This window comes from Aquarana catesbeiana, linkage group LG12, assembly GCF_042186555.1.
Source record: "Aquarana catesbeiana isolate 2022-GZ linkage group LG12, ASM4218655v1, whole genome shotgun sequence".
NCBI classification, from domain to species: domain Eukaryota; kingdom Metazoa; phylum Chordata; class Amphibia; order Anura; family Ranidae; genus Aquarana; species Aquarana catesbeiana.
The window spans coordinates 170,047,049-170,071,102 of NC_133335.1; the positions used below are offsets into that span (position 1 = coordinate 170,047,049).

Consider the following 24,054-nt stretch of genomic DNA (forward strand, 5'->3'; position numbering starts at 1 on the left):
CAGGACTGGAGCATCCCAATAAGTACGCTCCATTGAGTGACATTGGTGTAACCAGTCAGGGACCAGCACTGCTGGAGATGAGGGACTCTCCTAGCTGCCAGGGGAAGAACTCCTCCAGTGAGAGTGGGGGGGCAGCAAAGGGAAAGGAAAGACAGATTCTGGTGGTAGGGGACTCAATTCTTAGAAGGACAGAGAGGGCAATCTGTAACCAAGACCTGAAGCGCCGAACAGTATGTTGTCTACCGGGCGCTCGGGTTCGGCACATCACAGATCTTGTGGACAGATTACTGGGAGGGGCTGGGGAAGACCCGGCTGTCATGGTGCACGTTGGCACCAATGACAAAGTCAGAGGCAGATGGAGTGTCCTAAAGAACGATTTTAGGGACTTAGGAGCTAAATTGAGGAAAAGGACCTCCAAGGTAGTGTTCTCAGGAATACTACCGGTACATCGAGCCACACCAGAAAGGCAGAGGGAGATTAGGGAAGTAAACAAGTGGCTGAAGAGCTGGTGTAGTAAGGAGGGGTTTGGGTTCCTGGAGGACTGGGCCGACTTCTCAGTCGGTAACCGGTAGGTTAACCAAAGCACAAAAACACAAGGTGAGTATAGTAGCAAGTCCTAGTTGCAATCTTGAAACACCCAATACGAGGACAATATGCAACCGGTCTAAACTATGTGGCATGTTCACCAATGCCAGGAGCATGGCGGACAAGATGGGTGAACTAGAGATACTGTTGTACAAGGAGGATTTGGATTTTGTGGGAATTTCAGAGACCTGGTTCAACAGCTCTCATGATTGGCTGGCAAACATTCAAGGGTATACCCTATACCGCAAGGATAGAGAGGGTAAAAAAGGGGGAGGGGTATGCCTATATATCAAGAATAATGTACAAGTGAATGTGAGAGATGACATCACTGAGGGGGCTAGGGAGGAGGTGGAATCTTTATGGGTAGAGCTCCAAAGGGATGAAGCTAAGGGGAAAATAATACTGGGAGTATGCTATAGGCCCCATAACCTGAGGGAGGAAGTGGAGACGGATCTCCTATCACAAATTGGATTAGCAGCAAGGATGGGAAGTGTTATCATAATGGGGGATTTTAATTATCCAGACATAGACTGGGCAGAGGGAACCGCGCATTCATTTAAGGCTCGCCAGTTCCTTAGTGTCTTGCAGGACAATTTTATGGGTCAGATGGTAGACGCACCAACTAGAAATAAAACATTACTAGATCTACTGATTACCAACAATACAGACCTGATAACAGATGTGGAAATACAGGGCAATTTAGGTAACAGCGATCACAGGTCAATTAGTTTCAGTATAAATCACACAAATAGGAAACATGAAGGGAACACAAAGACACTGAATTTCAAAAGAGCCAACTTCCCTAAACTACAAACCTTGCTAAAAGGCATAAATTGGGATAAAATATTAGGAACAAAGAATACGGAGGAGAGATGGGTTTGCTTTAAGAGCATATTAAATAAGGGCATTAGCCAATGTATCCCATTGGGTAATAAATTTAAAAGAGCGAACAAACATCCTGGATGGCTTAACTCCAGTGTAAAAATACATATAAAAGAAAAGGAGAAGGCCTTCAAAAAATACAAGGTTGAGGGATCATCCTCAGCATTCAGAATTTATAAAGAATGCAATAAGAAATGTAAGGGTGCAATTAGGATGGCTAAGATAGAACATGAAAGACACATAGCGGAGGAGAGCAAAAAAAATCCCAAGAAATTCTTTAAGTATGTAAACAGTAAAAAAGGGAGGACAGACCATATTGGCCACATAAAGAATGAGGAAGGACATCTGGTTACAAAGGATGGGGAGATGGCAAAGGTATTGAATTTATTCTTCTCCTCAGTCTTCACGAGTGAATCGGGGGGCTTCAGTAACCAAAACTGCAGTGTTTATCCTCATGACACAACACAGGAAGCACCTACATGGTTAACAGAGGACGTAATTAAAATTAGACTTGAGAAACTTAACATTAATAAATCACCGGGACCAGATGGCTTGCATCCGAGGGTACTTAGGGAACTCAGTCAGGTGATTGCCAGACCGTTGTTCCTAATTTTTACAGACAGTCTATTGACTGGAATGGTACCAGCTGATTGGAGAAAAGCCAATGTAGCACCAATATTTAAAAAGGGCCCAAAAAACATCCCTGGGAATTACAGACCAGTTAGCCTAACATCGATAATATGTAAACTCTTGGAGGGGATGATAAGGGACTATATACAAGATTTTAGTAATAAGAATGATATCATTAGCAGTAATCAGCATGGATTCATGAAGAATCGTTCTTGCCAAACCAATCTATTAACCTTCTATGAGGAGGTGAGTTGCCATCTAGATAAAGGAAGGCCCGTAGACGTGGTGTATCTGGATTTTGCGAAAGCATTTGACACAGTTCCCCATAAACGTTTACTGTACAATAAGGTGTGTTGGCATGGACCATAGGGTGAGTACATGGATTGAAAACTGGCTACAAGGGCGTGTTCAGAGGGTGGTGATAAATGGGGAGTACTCAGAATGGTCAGGGGTGGGTAGTGGGGTTCCCCAGGGTTCTGTGCTGGGACCAATCCTATTTAATTTGTTCATAAACGACCTGGAGGATGGGATAAACAGTTCAATCTCTGTATTTGCAGACGATACTAAGCTAAGCAGGGCAATAACTTCTCCGCAGGATGTGGAAATCTTGCAAAAAGACCTGAACAAATTAATGGGGTGGGCGACTACATGGCAAATGAGGTTCAATGTAGAAAAATGTAAAATAATGCATTTGGATGGCAAAAATATGAATGCAATCTATACACTGGGGGGAGAACCTCTGGGGGAATCTAGGATGGAAAAGGACCTGGGGGTCCTAGTGGATGATAGGCTCAGCAATGGCATGCAATGCCAAGCTGCTGCTAATAAAGCAAACAGAATATTGGCATGCATTAAAAGGGGGATCAACTGCAGAGATAAAACGATAATTCTCCCGCTCTACAAGACTCTGGTCCGGCCGCACCTGGAGTATGCTGTCCAGTTCTGGGCACCAGCCCTCAGGAGGGACGTACTGGAAATGGAGCGAGTACAAAGAAGGGCAACAAAGCTAATAAAGGGTCTGGAGGATCTTAGTTATGAGGAAAGGTTGCGAGCACTGAACTTATTCTCTCTGGAGAAGAGACACTTGAGAGGGGATATGATTTCAATTTACAAATACTGTACTGGTGACCCCACAATAGGGATAAAACTTTTTTGCAGAAGAGAGTTTAATAAGACTCGTGGCCACTCATTACAATTAGAAGAAAAGAGGTTTAACCTTAAACTACGTAGAGGGTTCTTTACTGTAAGAGCGGCAAGGATGTGGAATTCCCTTCCACAGGCGGTGGTCTCAGTGGGGAGCATTGATAGCTTCAAGAAACTATTAGATAATCACCTGAATGACCGCAATATACAGGGATATGTAATGTAATACTGACACATAATCACACACATAGGTTGGACTTGATGGACTTGTGTCTTTTTTCAACCTCACCTACTATGTAACCTACTATGTAACCTACTTTTGATAAAAAAATCGCAATAAGCGTATATTGATTGGTTTGTGCAAAAGTTATAGCGTCTACAAAATAGGGGATTGATTTATAGCATTTTTATTATTTTTTTTTTTACTAGTCATGGCGATCTGCGATTTTTATCATGACTGCGATATTGCGGCGGACATATCGGACACTTTTGACACATTTTTGGGACCATTCACATTTATACAGCGATCAGTGCTATAAAAATGCATTGATTACTGTATAAATGTGACTGGCAGGGAAGGGGTTAACAGTAAGGGGTGATCGAGGGGTTAGTGTGTGTCCTAGGGAGGTGATTCTAACTGTGGGGGGAGGGGACTGACAGGGAGAGGTGACCGATCGCTGTCCCTATGTACAAGGGACACACACCGGTCTCCTCTCCTCTCTGACAATACGTGGATCTGTGTTTACATTCACAGATCCACGGTCCTGCTTGGTTGCTGGGCAATCGCGGGCCCCGAGTGTCGCGGCGGGCGCGCGCTCCCCCTAGTGGCTCAGAAAGCCGGTCACGTCATATGACGTCCACCCAGAACGAGAGCTGCCCCGTCCCGCCGTCATTTAACAGTGGGCGGGCAGCTACTGGTTAATGAGAAAAAAAATGAACTTAAATGATTTTAGCAAATGGCTGCAATATAACAAAGAGTGAAAAATTTAAGGGGGTCTCCATCCCCACTGTATACTATATAGTATTAGTATTGGTATATATATATTGTGGCAGAGCAATGCCCCACCAGGGTGATGTTAAGGCAGAATTCTCAACCAGGCAGGTTGATGTGCTCCAGGGGGTTTGCTTAATTGGGAGGAAACTGGCTTTTCAATTTCCTCTTTGTTTAGAAAAATCCACTTTGGGACCTGGAGCATGGAGATTTCTTAGATGAAATCTCCAATCATGGTTTTCAGAACCACCAGCATAATGACTGGTCAGTTGTGTTCTGGGCTATTACATAGTTGCCAACATTGGAAAAAAAATATTTAGGGACACTTTTTTTCTGTGTAGCGAGAAAGCTTCTGTAGGCAGGGCGTAACTTTAATTTTAGGTGGGGTATTTATATATTATGGGTGTGGTTGCACAAAAAGCAAAATAGCTAACAATGCGGTGTGCGAAAAGTGGGCATGGTTTAAAGTACGCTAAATATTGGGCGTAGCTTAAAGGGGGTGTGGTTAAATAGAGTCTGACTGGACTTGCATAGTGAAGAATGTGGTAATGTTAAATAGGGAATGTACATTGCAGGACAAGGGAGGATGGAGATGACTGTGTGTGTGTGTAAGATGGAGATGACTGAGTGTGTGTGTAGGATGAGGATGACTGTGTGTGTAGGACGGAAATTACTGTGTGTGTAGGACGAAGATGTGCTGTGTATGCGTGGATTGGGGATGAGTGTGTGTGGGACTTGGATGCTTGTGTGTGTGCGTGTGTGTGTGTGTAGGACAGAGATGACTTTGTGTGTGTGTAAACTTACCTTTAAATAAAAGTGGGCCAACAAGCCCTTAAATGGAAATATGTTGCGTGGACTGTACTTGCTAGCGAGGGCTACACTTGAGCTATACAACCCCAATCATTACAATATATATTTATATTAGTATTTATATAAACAACAATTGATTGCATTCAAGTTTGTATTTCACTGTTTTACAGGTTTCCGAAGATATAATATACCCAAGGACAGATTTAACATTAGACACAGTAAGCTTATTAGCTTATTCCTAGCATCAATAGAAATGCAGTTATCTACGCTGGTCAACGGAGTCCCAATGTATGGACAATGTCTTCTCATCCAATGTATCAGTTCACAAACTGGTGTAAGCAGAAAAAAAACTAGGCAGTGCTTGTTGGTTAAAAGAAAAAGCAATATGCTTTAAAAAAAAAAAAAAAAAAAGCCCACATCATCTGTGCATGTCAACATATTTGTGCTCTGGTTTCAATAGAACTTACTGTTGTGTATACGCAAATCTTTCCAACTGGGTAAATCTTCAAAAAATTTACAGGGGATCTAACCATTTTCTACTCCATCCAAAACTAACAAAAACAGTTATGGCTTAAAAGACTGAGACCTAAAAGTATTATCCAACTCAATCAGCTGGCAGGAAGCAGCGGTAAGCAGAGACCACTTATAGCACACAAGCAGCCAGTGGTGTATCTAGGTTTTGTGCTGCCCTAGGCCTGACTAAACCTGTGAGCCCACCTAATTTAAATATGACCCACCACTTCCTCTCAAGGCCACACCCCTTCCTGTTTAAGACCCGCCCTTGTCAGCAAATACATATTTTTATAGCACATACATACATATATATATATATATATATATATATATATATATATATATATATATATATATATATATATATATATATATATATATATATATACTATTAAACCTTTAGTCATTTAATAACTACAAGAGTTACCAATGCAAAATTCCGTTTTGAGATAATACCGAGTTTTGACATGGATAATATAATATGCATTGTACAGTTAGTTGTAGAGAAGAAACATTTATCCTATTGATCTTGGCTAATACGTAAGATATTATCTGGGACTTTGTTTTAGTTAAACTAGGACTTACTCCTCTATATGTGCTATCACAACATGTCACTGGATTAGTAAGATTAGCCTATCTTGTAAAATATTTGGACTTGTGTTTGGTGTTTGTTGCCACTGATTGAAATGATAGGATTATTTCACTTATTTGTATAATGACTTCAAAGTCCCTAGTCATTATACAAACAGGTGAAATAAACAGCCCCCCCAGCCCAATCCGCCCCATAAGACTGGCGCTACACTAAAAGTGTAGCGTAAGCCGGCAAGGACTCTTTTTGTGTGGGAGCCAGGAGGGGGTTGTTTTTTTTTTTTTTCATGTGAGGTTGGTGGCTTTTTTGCTGCCCCCCTGCAAAGTGCCACCCTGGGCCTGGGCCTTGTTGGCCTAGACCAAGATACAGCATTGCAAGCAGCAAACATATTTGTATTACTGCATACACTACTCACTCATCGCTGAACAACTGTTCCCACAGCCATGTCAGTACACAGCAACTCAGCAGGTAATGTATTTCTTCCTTGTTTACTACATGATTCCTGCTGGCCTGATAATCAGCACAATTACTACTTCAAACACACCGCAAAGTATTTATCATCTACTGTAAGGAAAAATAAGTCACTGCAATTATTTCATTACCGTATCACACAGATGTAGGGCTGTCAGCAGCACCAGGGCACCAGTACTTGGCCTATATAATCTCCAGTATTTTCCACTTAGCGTGGGTGACCTCAGGAACCTGCAAAGTCACGAGATACATGTAAATATATGCTTCTTTCATATAGCTCTTACAATGACAATTAGTAAATAGTCCTTTGCAAAGTGCATCATTGAAGTTCATGTATTTTATCTGTAAGCTAGCCAATATAATACATCCACATACTATACATTTATATGTTTAAATATAAAATAAAATTCAAAGAAAGAAGAAGAGTACTGCGACCCCTCTATATAGTATCAACCACTTTTTCACTGCTAGATTCCCATAATGCCATTAAACTATTGCTATATAGACAACCTTTCCCACAGACTGGAAGTTAAAGTGGAGTTCCACCCACTTTTACAACTCTTTAGCATCCCTCACTAAACTGTGCACTGTAAACAAATTGGATATTTTTTTATTTTTTTTCTCAGCACCTACTGGATATCTGCTGCATTCATTTTCACTTCCTCCTCCCTGGCCGCGGCCCATCGCATCATTTCCTGTTTGCAATGCCTTCTGGGAAGGGGCGGATACTTCCTTTGAAACTGCCATTGCTAAGGTAACCTGACCTGAAACCTATTACACTGCTTGTGCTGCACTGAGCATGTGCGAGATCTGCAAGGATGAGATCCAGGAAGAAATACAGTCTGGCTTCAGATGCCCACACCTAAGATGGCCATGGCCTGCTGTAAGTTTATAAAATAACAAACTACTGCTATAAACTAACAAAACAGACCTTAGTTTACAGACTAACTTTACTAGAATACATTAAGCTTGTGTATTATAGGGGTATTTTTATTTAAAAATATAATTTTGGCCGGAACACCACTTTAAGAAACAAAGAAGGGGAAATTAACATAATATATTATCACACAGATAAATTGTATGTCCAAACATTTTTTCTTTTTTTTTTTTAAGATTTAGAATTTGTGTTGGGATTTTAGTACTCCTTTGGAGAGTGCATATGCATTAGTTCTGTGCGAATGGGGCAAAACTTTTTTCAAATAGGTTATATCCTATGCTGTTCAAATGTAAATGTGGGCCTGAGCAAAAGAGCAGCCAAAGAATCGCCTACCCTAAGTGATATATTATTTACCACTTGTCTTATGCAGTCTGAAGGATAAGTCTGCTTAAGTCTGGGCCTGCTTTAAGTTTAATGAAGGTGTTTCATCATACAGGCAGATGCCTATCCATCATGCAAGACCATCAGGGAGACATGCGATTGGCCCCAAATTTATTCTGCAGCAGGACAACGACCCCAAACATACAACCAATGTCATTAACCACTTGCCTACAGGGCACTTTTACCCCCTTCCTGCCCAGGCCAATTTTCAGCTTTCAGCGCTGTCACACTTTGAATGACAATTGCACGGTCATGCAATGCTGTACCCAAAAAAATTTTTTTCCCACAAATTGAGCTTTCTTTTGGTGCTAATTAATCACCACTGGGTTTTTTATTTGTTTGCTGAAAATTTTGAAAAAAAAAGGTTCTTTGTTTCTGTCAGAAAAATGTGTAAAGCAATTTTCCTCCTTCACTGATGTGCACTTATGAGGCTGCACTGATGGGCACTGATAGGCTGCACTGATGGGCACTGATGAGGCGGCACTTCTGGGGTGGCACTGATGAGGCACTAATATGCAGCACTGATGAGCACTAATAGGCGGCACTGATATGCAGCAGTGATGAGCACTGATAGGTTGCACTGATGGGCATTGATAGGTGACACTTATGGGTAATGATAGGTGGCACAGATAGGCAGTACTGATGGGCCGCACTAATGGACACTGATGGGCGGCACTAATGAGCAGGCACTGATGGGTACTGAAAGGCAGTACTGACTTGCATCACTTATGGGCACAGATTGGCATCACAGATGGGCACATCCTGGCATCACAGATGGGCACTGTTGGGGCTGCACTGATTAGCTGTACAGGTCTCAACTGTGAGGAAATGCCGCTGATCGGCTCTCTTCTCCTCACACTCTGTCATTGTGAGGCGAGGAGAGACGATAAATGGCATCTCCTTGTGATTGAACACAGCTGATCACATGGGTAAAGCACCGCATCATCGTCCCAGGGACACAGCATGCCCACAATCGCCACGCTGCGCACACCTGTGGGCATACAATTGCAGAGAGAATGGGCTACATCATATGGCGTTGGCTCAGAACAAGAGAGCATCCCACCTGCCGTCATTTGTCTAAATAGTGGGCGGCGGCTAAGAACTATCTTCAGTGTGAAGAAGAACAAGGAGTTCTGGAAGTGATAGTTTGGCCGCCCACAGAGCCCTGATCTCAACAGGCTTATCACAAGGGTGGCTTCTCTGTGTGATCCTGCCCTAGATGGCTGGAGATATGGGGTGCTGCAGATGCCTCGCTAGCTCCAAGGGTCCCCAGGCTCTGAGTTAATCAGGCAGTCGTCTCCCCGTCAGCGGTAACATCACTGAATGTGGGACACAGGGCTGTCAAGCATGCGTTCGGAGCATGCGTGCTCCTTCTTCAGGCTGGATGGCGCCAGGATGGAATGGGGTGGTATTTATATTGATGACAGGGAGGGGGGAGGAACTACAATTCCCAGTGTCCTGTGCGGGCTGCAAGCACTCTAACAACTATCCACTGATATGAACATCATAATCAAATCAGCACACAAGGGAGGTGGCATTGTCTTGCAGGATATACCGGACAACCTCAGGAAAGCATACAGACTGCTATCAGATCCCAAGACCTATACACTACCTCCAGGATCCACACTCTCGCTTCATACTTAAAGCTCAACAACTAGTCAACGAAGCACGAACAGAAGGCATCATTACAAAAACTGAAGCCGCGTATCTACTGAGGGATAACTAGAGTACACCGTACTTTTACCATTTGCCCAAAATTCATAAAAGCCTAGTAAAAGCCTAGTCGATCTACCTGGGTGCCCCATAGTAGCAGCCATGGAAAATATAACCAACTATTTTTCTATCTACATCGACCACATTTTACAGCCCTTAGCCCAACAACTATCAGCCTACATCCGAGACAGTATCCATCTTCTAGATACCCTGAAGATTTACCCCTGGGAAAGTACCTACCTGTGGGTTTCTCTCGATGTGGCATCTTTGTATACCTCAATCCCCCATGAAGTTGGACTCCAAGCAGTGGAGCATTTTCTCTACCAAGACACCCTCATCAGCACAAAACAAGCCCTATACAGAGATGTCACCCTCTTCTGCTTCACCAACAATTATTTCCAGATTGATGCCAAGTTCTACATACAGACCCAGGGCACGGCCATGGGGGCAAACTTTGCCCCCAACTATGCCAACCTAGCCATGGGTCTTTGGGAAGACCACCCCATCTGGAAGAACAACCCCTATGCAAAAAATATTGTCTATTATGGGCGATACATTGATGACATCGTCATCATCTGGATCAGGATCACACGGAAAAGCCACCATTGTGATAAGCCTGCTTTTAATCCCTTAATCTGTGAGTTGCATATTTTAACATTATTAAATCCATTACCTGTTCTAACATACTGCACTCAGATGAGCGCTGCTGTTTCTTCCTACTCTTTATTTAGGGATCCCTCCATCTCCATATTGCAAAAGTCAACAACAGCACACCAAACATATCAGTAATATGCACACAACCCATGCTATGGAAGAATATTACCATCAATTAACTCCCTATATACAGATAACCAGCGCTCTTTCCCTTAATTTCCTATACTCATTTCAACTAAGTAAGTAAAGTCAGAAGTTCTAATCTCCATACTATTTCCAAGTCAGTAACTTAAAAAGTAGGGAAGTCACTGGATCAACATGACAGCCAGGGTCATCTTTGTATTTATAAAAGCAAAGACAATTTTTAGCAGCTTCCATTACTTCAATGCTATAATTGTCACAAGTATTCTATAGCATTTACAAACATGTTAAAAGTGACATATGATCTGCATGACATTGTGGAAGGGGTTGCCTGGAAGGCAATCAGCACAAATACTGTATGAATATTATTACTGCAGAACTTTGGTTTGACTTACCGGTTTTTCAGATATCGCACAAAATCTGGATGTGCAACCAATAGCCTGTTAAAGTCAAAATTGTTCCCAAAGTCGTCCCGCGGGCGAAGCCTAGAGGGAGACAGATGAAAGCTGATTACAGCCTATGCAATTTAGTTGTTAAAGGAGAATTATGAGAGGCTGCAGGTTTGGAGAAAGTAAGTATAATGTGTAAGTTACTCTTAACTTCATGATGTCCTTGGATACACAGCCACAAAATCTTGACTGTCAAAGCAAAGTAGTCAGCCCTGCAAAAGTCTATAAAGAACTTATGATCATCCAGCACAGACAAGGAGATGATGGCAGCTGCTGGATGGATGGGAAGAAATTATTTTGCAACAGCAGCAGACCTGATATATGCCATGTATATAAGTGTAACCTATGCAGTACACCTAATCCTCCAAGGTTTTCAACATCCTGGAGTTAAGTGACCCTTACCTTTTTTACATGTAGGATAAAGAAATAGGGTAATTTAAAGAAGAAAAACAGGAATGAGATAACTTTAAATGTGTACTTTTGGCCAACACGGCTCAAATGGATTATACAGATGCCACCCCTGTGTGGCTGATGGCGAAGCTGTAATTTACTATTGTAGCCTATGCCACATACAGTAAGTGGCATCCTCTACCAGCAGGTAGATGAACAATTTCCCCTCTGTCTACTAAATGAAGAGCGTTGCATGCTACCACACCTCTGCTACTTAGAAAAAGCCTTGTATTTTTTTCAATGATATTCCTCTGATTGACTAAAGCAAAGATCATGAAGCTATCCTGCATCCCCCTGGGCCAATCAGAGGAAGCCCTGTATTCATTGAAAAAAAAATCAAGGCTTTTCTTGAGTAGTGGAGATGTGGGGGTGAACAACTTTCATCATTTAGTACATTGAGGGGAAGCCGCTTGTCCACCCCTCAAAAGGGGAAGAGCATAAGCTACAGCAGTAAATTACAGCTTCACCATCAGCCACATGTAAGTATCATCTGAATAATTTGTTTGAGCCAAGTTAGTCCAAATTAAGCGTTTAATGTAATTTCATTCCTGAAATTCTTCCTTAACTACTCTACATCCCCACCATTTAGCACTCTTAAAAGAAAGCCCTTTCTAAGCTCCAAACTGTCTTGTCAGACCTTACATGGGACTATAGACTTCTTTTCTGTCCCATATGACACATTTTTATTTATTATTGTAATGGCTTTCTGAGTGTATTTCTTTGATGTGGTCTTTTTACATACTTGCTATTCTATATTTTCAAGACTGTATTTCCCAAAGAGGATTGCAGATTCTCCCTCTGGATATCTGCATATTCTGTGGTGCAGTTAGCATTTGAGCTAAACAACTAATACAAGTGGCTTAGGGCTAAAGCTTTGAACTTGAAATGCAGTGTAGTTTTAATATCAGTATGAGACACTTGAGATCATTCAGAATTCATTGACAAATGCCTTTGACTTGCAGTTGACTTTCATTTGACCTGCTTCAAGCTGCTTTTGTATTCCCGTAGACTTGCACTGGGAAAAAAAGCAATTTTGATGTAAACATAAGCCGGATAAAACATCTCCTAAATGTAAAGCAGTGTTTGATATGTCAAGACACTGGAAATACAATAAGCAATTTCTGAAAAAAAGTACAATTTTGCACCTATTTCTTTCTATTAGCCTGGGATAACTTAATGCAGAATGAGCAGATACTGTATGCAGCCCTGATAGGCTCACCTCGAGGATATAAACCGTCATAGTGTTTTTAGAAAATCTGAAAAATGTGCTAGTTCAGCTCTTCACCCTAAAAATTTCTTAAATCTCAGTTCTATACATACTTCTAGAAAGCTGTCCGACAACCAACCTTACATTAAGAAACAGAATACATCTTTATTTATCTGGACAATGACAAATAGACAAAAAAAATTGTACTCTTACACCCAAAGGCTCCATTAGCCGTAATGCCCAGGAATCTGCCTAAAAGCTAATATCAAGATGGCAGAGGAACCCACTACAAGAAACGTTCCTAGGAAACTTTAATTTTTGCTGAAGTGGGAATGCCCCTTGATCACCTTGTAGTGAAAGGAAATACACAACATTATTAGTAGGCAAACAGGTCAAGCTCTACCCTTCACACCCAAACCTACCTACTACATGATGCCAAGACCCCGATAGGCTCATTTAAAGAACTCTAATGCCACGTACAGATGATCAGAATTTCCAACAACAAATGTTCGATGTGAGCTTGTTGTCGGAAATTCTGACCGTGTGTATGCTCCATCGGACATTTGCTGTCGGAATTTCCGACAACAGCTGTTTGAGAGCTGGTTCTCAAATTTTCCGACAAAAAAACCTTATTGTCGGAAATTCCGAGCGTGTGTACACGGCTCCTAAATATCCGTTTACCAGCAGCAGTGTACATGAGGCCTAAAAATGCAACTTTTTACATTTGTGTCCCATTGGGGAGATTTCCCTTATTTATTGTCCTGTGCACACAACAGGATTTGGGATCAAACTTCCCAAAAGTGAGAAACCTTCTCTTAGAAAGTTGCCACTCAAACAAGTGTCTCCTGGTGCATCCTGCTTTTTGGGAACTTAAATTTTGGACTTGACCTCACTTTCTGTTCCAGTGACAATAATAACCAGAACAATCATATAGGGTGAAATCACAAACAGCAATACAAACCTAACAGATGTTCAATGATTTCCCTACTCCATGAAAAACTAAAACAAAAAAAGTTTGACTTTTGAATTTAAAGCAGCGTTAAACCCAAAAGCAAACATTTATTATATTGCAGTTTACCAATTCTTAGATGTGATGCCTGTATTACTTTTCTTTTTTTTTTCATCTGGTGATCCTGCCAGTAAGTCTGTTTTTTAACAAAACAAGCTCTGCAGATGTAGCAGTCAGAGGGATGAGACAAATCATTTACCACTGACAGGGGTGCTTATATTATTCAGCTTTTATTGACTTATGTAAAACCTTCATCCCTAAAGGAAACAAAAAAGTGTTAGTGCTTGTTCACACCTATTGTGGTGACCGGTTCTTTTCTGCACTGGAAGAAAACCAGTCACCACTAGGACACAAGAAAATAATAGTTTTCTATGTGCCATGTTTGCATTGCAATGCAACCCAGCAATGTGGTGCAATGAGCTGCAATAAAATGCAGACATGCTCCATGTTATCGGACCACACAGGAGCGCACCACACTGCTGTATGGTGACCTGAATGAAGTGTCACTTTGTTAACCACTTGCCGACCGCCGCTATACATCGGTACAATGGCAGCGGTGGGCAAATGGGTGTACCTTTAGGAGCCGGGAATAGCAGGCGTGCGTACAGCGGGACCGGCGGACTCGATGTCTGCCAGTCTCCCGGCAATCCTGTCACGAAGCTTCAGAACGGGGAAGTGTCTATGTAAACAAGGCATTTCCCCGTTGTGGCTTGTGTCATGACAGAGATCACTGCTCCCTGTCATCGGGAGCAGTGATCGCTGTCATGTGACTTGAAGCCCATCCCCCACACAGTTAGAATCACTCCCTAGGACACACTTAACCCCTTCATCACCCCCTAGTGGTTAACCCCTTCACTGCCAGTGCCATTTACATAGTAAGCAGTGCATTTTTATAGCACTGATCGCTGTATAAAGGACAATGGTCCCAAAATAGTGTCAAAAGTGTCCGATGTGTCCGCTATAATGTTGCAGTACCGATAAAAAAACGCAGATCGCCGCCAATACTAATTTAAAAAAATTAAAAATAATGCCATAAAACTATCCCCTCTTTTGTAGACGCTATAACTTTTGTGCAAACCAATCAATATACGCTTATTGCGATTTTTTTTACCAAAAATATGTAAAAGAATACATATTGGCCTAAACTGAGGAAAAAAATAGTTTTTTTATAAATTTTTGGGGGATATTTTATATAACAAAAGGTAAAAAATTATGCGTTTCCTTCCAAACTGTCGCTCTTTTTTTGTTTATGGCGCAAAAAATAAAAGCTGCAGAGGTCAAATACCACCAAAAGAAAGGTCTATTTGTGGGGAAAAAAGTACGTCAATTTTGTTTGGGTGCAACGTCGCAATTGTCAGTTAAAGGGACGCAGTGCCAAATCGCAAAAAGTGCTCTGGTCAGGAAGGGGGTAAAATCTTCTGGGGCTTAAGCGGGTAACTGCACATAAAATGCAACCACATCTAATGATTGGTAAGCTACAATATATTAAGTTTTTGGTTTTGGGTTTAAAACCGCTTTAAGCATACTTTTATTCCAGCATTCTTGTGCCCTCTAGTGGTGAAGATGACAATATTAGTATATACAGAACTAAGAACTTGAGTGTAATTTTACTGATTTTTATATTGCTAGTATATATAGCGGGAGTCTGCTGTATGCACTTAATGCCTCAAAATTAAGATCAATAACACGCTCCCATATCGTAGTATTAAAAAAATGTATTAAGTATACACTCATATACAGTATCTCACAAAAGTGAGTACACCCCTCACGTTTTTGTAAATATTTTATTATATCTTTTCATGTGACAACACTGAAGAAATGACACTTTGCTACAATGTAAAGTAGTGAGTGTACAGCTTGTATAACAGTGTAAATTTTCTGTCCCCTCAAAATAACTCAACACACAGCCATTAATGTCTAAACCGCTGGCAACAAAAGTGAGTACACCCCTAAGTGAAAATGTCCAAATTGGGCCAAAGCTTCAATATTATTATTATATGCCAGATTATGTAGGACTGATTTATTCACAACAACGCCATCCTAAATCAACTGGATCCACCATTCCACTTGTATTCTCCACACATTCTCCATAGCCTACATTTTCAGGATATTAAACGTATCATATCTAAACACCTCCCTATCTTACATGGGGACAACTACCACAGAATATTGGGTCAAGACTTTAGATTTGTAGCCAGGAGGGCACGCACCATAAGACACATGATATCTCCCAGTCTCTTTATTTCTAATCCTCCACCACGGACATGGTTAAATACCACGGGTCTATACAGATGTGGGACAGCCAGGTGTTCTTGCTGTAATCATTTGGGAGCCCCTCATACCATTATTTCATGTTCCAATGTTTTTTCCACTGGCAATACACAGTTGGTCAATTGTCACACCAAATTTGTTATATACTTAGTCAGTTTCCTTTTATATACATATATCTGCTGTATGACAATCTTGATGTTTGTGACCAGCTTTGATGTCTGTGGCTATTTTTATCCACTTAATTGCTTGCTTGAGCACCTGTGTGTTATCTATTTCTATCACATGACAGCCAATGATGCTTTTATAAAAAACACCCCCTTATGCTCAGAACTCCCATCCCCATAATTAAGCTTCAAGGGGCGGAGCAAAACACATTGGGGGCGTGGCCTGGAGCCCTGGCTGAGGTTGCCATTCATCTCACTTCATCACATGGGTCTGCTTCATGATGTGCGGCTTAGGCCGGTTTCTCACTGGGGCGGTGGGTGCGTCGGCGGTAAAAAATTTTAGCTGCGTTTTAGTGCGCTATTCGGCCTGCAGCGGCACTATGCCGGCAGTATAGCCACACTGCCCCATTGATTTCAATAGGCAGGGGCGTTTTAGGAGTGGTGTATACACCACTCCTTCACTGCTTCAAAGATGCTGCTAGCAGGACATTTTTTGGCGTCCTGCCAGCGCACCGCTCCAGTGTGAAAGCCCTCGGGCTTTCACATTGGAGACACAGCAGCGGCTGTTTCAGGTCGGTTTGCAGACGCTATTTTTAGCGCAATAACGCCTGCAAACCGCCCCAGTGTGAAAGGGGCCTTATAGATCTTTTTCTTTGATATTGCTGCAGCTTGGAGCTAGGGCGAGCTCCCTGTCCCTGTCTGCACTCACAATGGTCTAGTTGGACTTTAACACTCTACCTGACCAGCTTCTAAACTTTGTCTTTTTGGGTCACAGGACTTAAAGTAACACTAAGGTAAAACTTTTTTTTTAAGATTTAGTTACAGTGATGAGGGGAGCGAATCAATGTTCGTGTTTTTTTGCGTCTGTGTCCCCACTACAGAGATTCGCCCTCTCTAATTTTCCTGATTACCAATGTCAGGGGGAATGAAAGTCAGGGTAAATCCAAAATCTTGATATTGGAAACATTTTCTCAATTCCTGTTGAGTCTAGAGGACAGGAAGTAAAGGGAAATCTCCCCAATGAGACAAAAAAGTTTTAAAGTGATTGTAAATGTTTTTTGTTTTTTTTTAAATAACAAACAGGTTTATAATTTCCTGCTCTGCGCAATGGAATTGTATGGAGCAGCCCCGGACCTCCTCTTCTCAGGTTCCCTGCTGGCGCTTCTGGCTCCTCTTCTCTGGCGAGTGCCCCCATAGCAGGGTTGCCAACCATCAGTAAATTCACAGAGGAATTGTAAAAATCTGTGAATTGTAGAATCCGTGAACAGATATTCATAGGCAGATGTAAAAATCATGAATTTTACAAACTGAATTTCCTAATGCCCCGTACACACGGTCGGACATTGATCGGACATTCCGACAACAAAATCCTAGGATTTGGCTCAAATTTGTCTTGCATACACACGGTCACACAAAGTTGTCGGAAAATCCGATCGTTCTGAACGCGGTGACGTAAAACACGTACGTTGGGACTATAAACGGGGCAGTAGCCAATAGCTTTCATCTCTTTATTTATTCTGAGTAGGGATGAGCCGAACACCCCCCTGTTCGGTTCGCACCAGAACATGCGAACAGGAAAAAAGTTCGTTCGAACACGCGAACACCGTTAAAGTCTATCGGACACGAACATGAATAATCAAAAGTGCTAATTTTAAAGGCTTATGTGCAAGTTATTGTCATAAAAAGAGAAAAGAAGAAAAGAAGAAGATGAAGAGAAGAACGGGAGCCTCCCCCCATGCCATGGGTGCGGAGTGGCCCGAGGAGAAGAAGATAAAAGACGCCGTGGAGGAGATGCTGGACGAGAATGCCGGAGGAAGAACCAGAAGAGCCAGAAGAACCAGAAGAAGAAGATTAAGGAAGATAGAAGAAAGAAGAAGCATTTAAATAAAGGAATTGTCAAAAACTGTCTCTTGTCATTTTTAACATTTTTTGACAGTTTTTTAGTGAAATGGTGGGGGTAAGTACCCCCTTACCATTTCACACAGGGGGGGCCGGGATCTGGGGGTCCCCTTGTTAAAGGGGGCTTCCAGATTCCGATAAGCCCCCCGCCCGCAGACCCCCACAACCACCGGCCAGGGTTGTGGGGATGAGGCCCTTGTCCTCATCAACATGGGGACAAGGTGTTTTGGGGGGCTACCCCAAAGCACCCTCCCAATGTTGAGGGCATGTGGCCTGGTACGGTTCAGGAGGGGGGGCCGCACTCTCGTCCCCCCCTCTTTTCCTGCGGCCTGCCAGGTTGTGTGCTCGGATAAGGGTCTGGTATGGATTTTTGGGGGGACCCCACGCCGTTTTTTTTTTTTTTTGGCGCAGGGTTCCCCTTAAAATCCATACCAGACCTGAAGGGTCTTAAATGGGTTTTAAATGGGTTTTTTCCTTCAAAATGTCATTTTGCTGTCAGACTGTTCTAAACACAGGAAACATGCGCCCCTTTACAGGCATACTATAGACATCCCCAGCTATGAAATTTAAAGGGATATTACACTTTTATTGTTTGACTTTAAGCATTATTAAAATCACTGCTCCTGAAAAAACGGCCGTTTTTAAAACTTTTTTTTGCATTGATCCATGTCCCCTGGGGCAGGACCCCAAACACTTTTTATGACAATAACTTGCATATAAGCCTTTAAAATTAGCACTTTTGATTTCTCCCATAGACTTTTAAAGGGTGTTCCGCGGCATTCGAATTTGCCGCGAACACCCCAAATTGTTCGCTGTTCGGGGAACTTGCGAACAGCCAATGTTCGAGTCGAACATGAGTTCGACTCGAACTCGAAGCTCATCCCTAATTCTGAGCATGCGTGGCACTTTGTGCGTCGGATTTGTGTACACACGATCGGAAATTCCGACAACGGATTTTGTTGTCGGAAAATTTTATAGCCTGCTCTCAAACCCTGTGTGTCGGAAAATCCAATGGAAAATGTGTGATGGAGCCTACACACGGTGGGAATTTCTGACAACAAGGTCCTATCGCACATTTTCCGTCGGAAAATCCGACCGTGTGTACGTGGCATAACAGTTGGCAACCATGGCCCATAGGAACCCGCTTCCTATAAGGGCACGTGCCCATCCCAGAGCCTCGCTGTCTGTGCCTATAGACAGCGGGACTCAGCCTCACCCGTCACTCCCTCGCCACTGGCTTTGATTAACAGCAGCTGGAGCCAATGGCTCCCCCTGCCTCAGAAAAGCCTGTGAGAGCACGAAGTGAGGGGAGAGAACCACTGCAGATGGGCACATTGCTGGATCGAATGAGGGCTTAGGTCAGCAGGCACCGTCCCCTCTCTCCAGCCACCCCTCTAGCACCAATAGATAAATTCATGCATTGCATGAATCTATCTATGGCCGCCGCTGCCACCCCCTATTCAGGTGCCCGGCCCCTTTTCGGGCGCCGGGCGCCTGAATTACAGGGGCGGGGGGGTGTTTTTGAAGCACCTGATTAGAGCCATAGGCTCTAATAGGCATCAAACAAGGTGACCTGCGAGCGCCATGCTCTAAACCACCCTAAACACCCTTACACCCTTACACTAAACCACCTCTCTGCTAACCAGGTGCTTGGATCTGTTACCTGTCACCTGATTGGCTGAAACGACAGGCGCTGTGATTGGATGCCAGGCGTCCAATCATAGCAGAGGACGGGAAGAGAAGACGGGAGAAGACACAGAGGAGCTGTCTCACCGAGACGGGTAAGTGCAGACGGCGGGCCAGCGGGGGGCACACTGGCAGCATTTGATATGGCACAGTGGCTGCATTTGATAGGGCACAGTGGGAGCATTTCATGGGAACAGTGGCTGCATTTGATGGGCACAGTGGCAGTAATTGATGGGCACAGTGGCAGTAAATGATGGGCACAGTGGCTGCATTTGATGGCACAGTGGCTGCATTTGATGGCACAGTGGCAGCAATTGATGGGCACAGTGGCAGTAAATGATGGGCACAGTGGCTGCATTTGATGGCACAGTGGCTGCATTTGATGGCACAGTGGTGGCAATTGATGGGTACAGCGGCTGCATTTGATGGGCACAGTGCCTGCATTTGATGGGCACAGTGGCAGCATTTGATGGGCACAGTGGGGCTGCAATTGATGGGTTTCTTTCAGAATGTTTCAGTTTGTTTGTGCCCCCCCCCCAAAAAAAATTTTGCGCACCAGCCGCCACTGGCTTAGGTAATTAAAGGGGTGGGTGGGTACTGATGCAAGGAATGCATTAGGGTAAAAAATATGTGGCTTTATAACCACTTTAACCCTCCCCTCTTTATCCAAGATGACAAAACAGTTTTGACTTTACATATATTTTGGCAGCTGAGTGCAATTCTGGAAAATCACAAGCCAGGACCCTAAGAGATAAAACACAGCAAAATGTGTTGTAGAAACGTACTGCATATTTTTTATTTTGCCTTTACATACACTTTAAAGTCAGAGGAAAAATGTTATATTTGGCTAATGGCACCTAGTGGTGGGTAAGTGAAACCCTACACTGAGGAGACAGGTCAGGCATTTTATTGTACAACATAGGGGTGCAATGTGATCACATATGTTATATGGATGGCTGGTTCAACAGAAAGCATTTTATAGGCAACAAGTGATGTACCTGTATTGCTCCAGAGTCCCTTTGCTGATCTCTTTGTTCTGCTGTAAAGCCTTTAACCACTCATAGTCTCTCCGGGCCTCGGTGAAAAGGATGTACTTTGTCTCCTGGGAAACCCACAAAGGAACATGTTATTACCTGACCTTCCCCAAATGTCCTCATGAAGTATGTATTAGAGCAGGTGGTATTCCTTAGAATTGGGCCACTCCAGGGCACAGTCATGAAAGGCAGAGTGGAAAGCTCACATATCCTATATTGTCATGATCGCAGGCAAATTGCTGCATAAGTAGGGAAGCTGGCTTCCTCCATTGTCTGTCTACAATATGTTGGTGTGCAACGTTAAAACTGATCTTAGAAAACTACTAATGCTTGGTCAACAACTTATGTCTGTGAGACGCTGGACATTTCCCACAATGCAGAATGAGGCTGGGAAAATTCCAGAATATCGTAGAAAATACAGCTTAAAAATGATTGGGGCGCCATCTGAATTTTTGATTTATTTATATATTTATTCCTTTAATTTTTTTGGATTGTCCTGAAATTGTATTTCCAGACCTTACTAGGTTCTCCATTTGACACCTTCCTGCCTCCTCCTGGCCGCCCTTTAACTGGGTCTTTACACTAGGGAGCAGAACAGACTTCCCAATCATGCGAGTACAGGGATTGGCTGTCACAGTGGTCACATGATCATGAGCCTGTCCCACCAGCTCCCAATCAAAACCAGAGATTAAGAGCTGTTTGTGACACCTTGTTAACTGTGCTGGGAGCTTTTAAAAATCTGGTCACCTTTATTGTTCAGTATTGTATTCTCCTTCACTATAAGTAAGAATTTTGTCCCGGTAACAGGAGTAGAGCATAAATCCAAAATGTTATGGTTGTCACGAGAACAGAAGTAGAGTGTAAATTTTTTTTTAAGGTGGGGGAGGGGTACCTATTATTTATGTGACAATTCATTGTCAAAGAAGAGATTTTCCTCATTATGGTGATTTCCACATACAGTGCCTTGAATAAAGTATTCATACCCCTTGAAATTTTCCACATTTTGTCACGTTACAATCAAAAATGTAAATGTTTTTTGGGGGATTTTATGTGATAGACCAACACAAAGTGGCAGATAATTGTGAAGTGGAAGGAAAATGATAAATGGTTTTCAACATTTTTTTTACAAATAAATATGTGAAAAGTGTAGCGTGCATTTGTATTTAGCCCCCTTTACTCTGATACCCCTAACTAAAATCTAATGGATCCAATTACCTTCAGAAGTCAACCAATTAGTAAATAGAGTCCACCTGTGTGTAATTTAATCTCAGTATAAATACAGCTGTTCTGTGAAGCCCTCAGAGGTTTGTTAGAGAACCTTAGTAAACAAACAGCATTATGAAGGCCAAGGAACACCAGACAGGTCAGGGATAGTTAGGTTGGGGTGGTGGTGTCTTTTTCTCTCTTCTTCTGTCCTCTTTTTTTTTTTTGGGGGGGGGGGGGTCAGGTCTGCCCCCCCTTCCCTCCCTAGACAATATATGGTACTGACATGACTTCTGAGTCAGCCAGAATGGGTCCCCTGTATGTGTCCCATGTGGACAAGAGATGTGTAGCTGGTGCCTTCCCTTATGGGGAGGATATTCAGCTTGATGTGGATGCCTCCAGATACAGGTCAAACTGGGGAGGGTGGGGGGGGGGGTGTTCTGGGGTGGGGGGTTGTTTTTTTTCTACCCCTCTCTCTTGCTTTTCCTTTCTCACCTTTTTCTTCAAGAAGTGGGTTATTACTATAGGGAGGGTACTATAACAATTAGCGATACAATGGGTATACTCTGTTTTCATAGAGTACTGGGTACTGATGACAAGTAAAATAAAGGTAATGTCCTGGAATGTGAGAGGTCTGGGGGACAGGAGAAAAAGACAAAGGGTAATGGAATCAATTGAATTCCATAATCCAGCAATAGTATGTTTGCATACTATTTGAGGCTATTTGGAGAAGATGGTTAGAGGTTTTAGGAATCGATTTGGAAGGAGTTTTATCGCATGAGAGGGGATATTGAGAGAGAGGACTGAGCTTGGGAGTGGGGGGAGTGGATTCTTCTGGAGCGGGGGGGGGGGGGGGGGGGTAGTTTTTTTTTTTTTTGGGTGTGTTTACGGTTTATTAAATGAGATGTGTATTAAGGTTTTATCTGGATAATATGTATACATTGTGTTTTGACATTTTTCTGTTGTATTAAGGGAAGAAAAATCTTTTCAATAAAAAAAAAAATACTAGATTAAAAAAAAAGACAGGTCTGGGATAAAGTTGGGAAGAAGTTTAAAGCAGGGTTAGGTTATAAAAAAATCCCAAGCTTTGAACATCTTACAAAGCACTGTTCAATCTATCATCCAAAAATGGAAAGAGTATGGCACAACTGCAGACCTACCAAGACATGGCTGTCCACCTAAACTGACAGGTTGGGCAAGGAGAGCAGAGATCAGAGAAGTAGCCAAGAGGCCCATGGTAACTCTGGAAGGGCTACAGAGATCCACAGCTCAGGTGGGAGAATCTGTCCACAGGACACTCCACACTCCACAAATCTGACCTTTATGGAAGAGTGGCAAGAAGAAAGCCATTATTGAAAGACAGGCATAAGAAGTCCCATTTGCAGTTTGCGAGACGCCATGTGAGAGACACAGCAAACATGTGGCAAAAGGTGCTTTGGCCAGATGAGACCAAAATTGACCTTTTTGGCCTGAAAACAAAACGCCACGTTTGGCGTAAAACTAACACTGCACATCACCCTGAACACACCATACCCACCATGAAACATGGTGGTGGCAGCATCATGTTGTGGGGATGCTTTTCTTCAGCAGGGACAGGGTGGCTGGTCAGAGTTGATGGGAAGATGGATGGAGCCAAATACAGGGCAATCTTAGAAGAAAACCTATTACAAACTTGAGACTGGGGCGGAGGTTCACCTTCCAGCAGGACAACAACCCTAAACATACAGCCAGAGCTACAACAATGGAATGGTTTAGATCAAAGCATATTCATGTTAGTGAGTTAGATTGACCCAGTCAAAGTCCAGATTTAAATCCAATTTAGAATCTGTGGCAAGACTTGAAAACAGGGCCGGTCCTAGACGGGGTGCACGGGGTGCAGTGCACCCAGGCGCCAGAGAGGTGGGGGTGCTGAAGCGCCGGAGTGCTCCCTTCCCTCCTCCTCCTCCTCTTGATTGCGTCCGGCGGCAGCGCTCTCCGCCGGTGTTAAAAGAAGAAAGGCGCTGCCGCCGCTGTGTGTGCTGCTCAAGCCCCTCCCTCCTGAGCGGCTGGTCTCTGCGTGGAGAGAGACCAGCCGTACAGTGATGTCGCGCGGGGGGAGCGGAGGAGCAGAGGAGCGGTATGTGCCCGACACATTCTGCTCTGTGTCTCCCACTCATGCCTACTTTAAACTCCTCTGCTCTTCACCCGGGCGGCGCGGCTGGCGGCACACTGTTCTCTCCTCTTCAGCTGCCGCCCGGGTGTA

The 24,054-nt window shown here is 43.1% G+C and overlaps 1 protein-coding gene across 1 annotated transcript in view; it reads right to left on the reverse strand.

Annotated features, from left to right (window-relative positions):
• The window catches only part of ST6GALNAC1 (ST6 N-acetylgalactosaminide alpha-2,6-sialyltransferase 1), a 316,367-nt gene that overhangs the window by 63,806 nt on the left and 228,507 nt on the right, over positions 1-24,054 (reverse strand). Inside the window, exons 6-8 of the mRNA XM_073606205.1 lie at positions 20,574-20,677; positions 10,836-10,925; positions 6,746-6,845 (exon numbers count right to left, since the gene is read on the reverse strand). Of these exons, the coding sequence (XP_073462306.1) occupies positions 6,746-6,845; positions 10,836-10,925; positions 20,574-20,677 (294 nt within the window). The remainder of the gene's footprint in view (positions 1-6,745; positions 6,846-10,835; positions 10,926-20,573; positions 20,678-24,054) is intronic.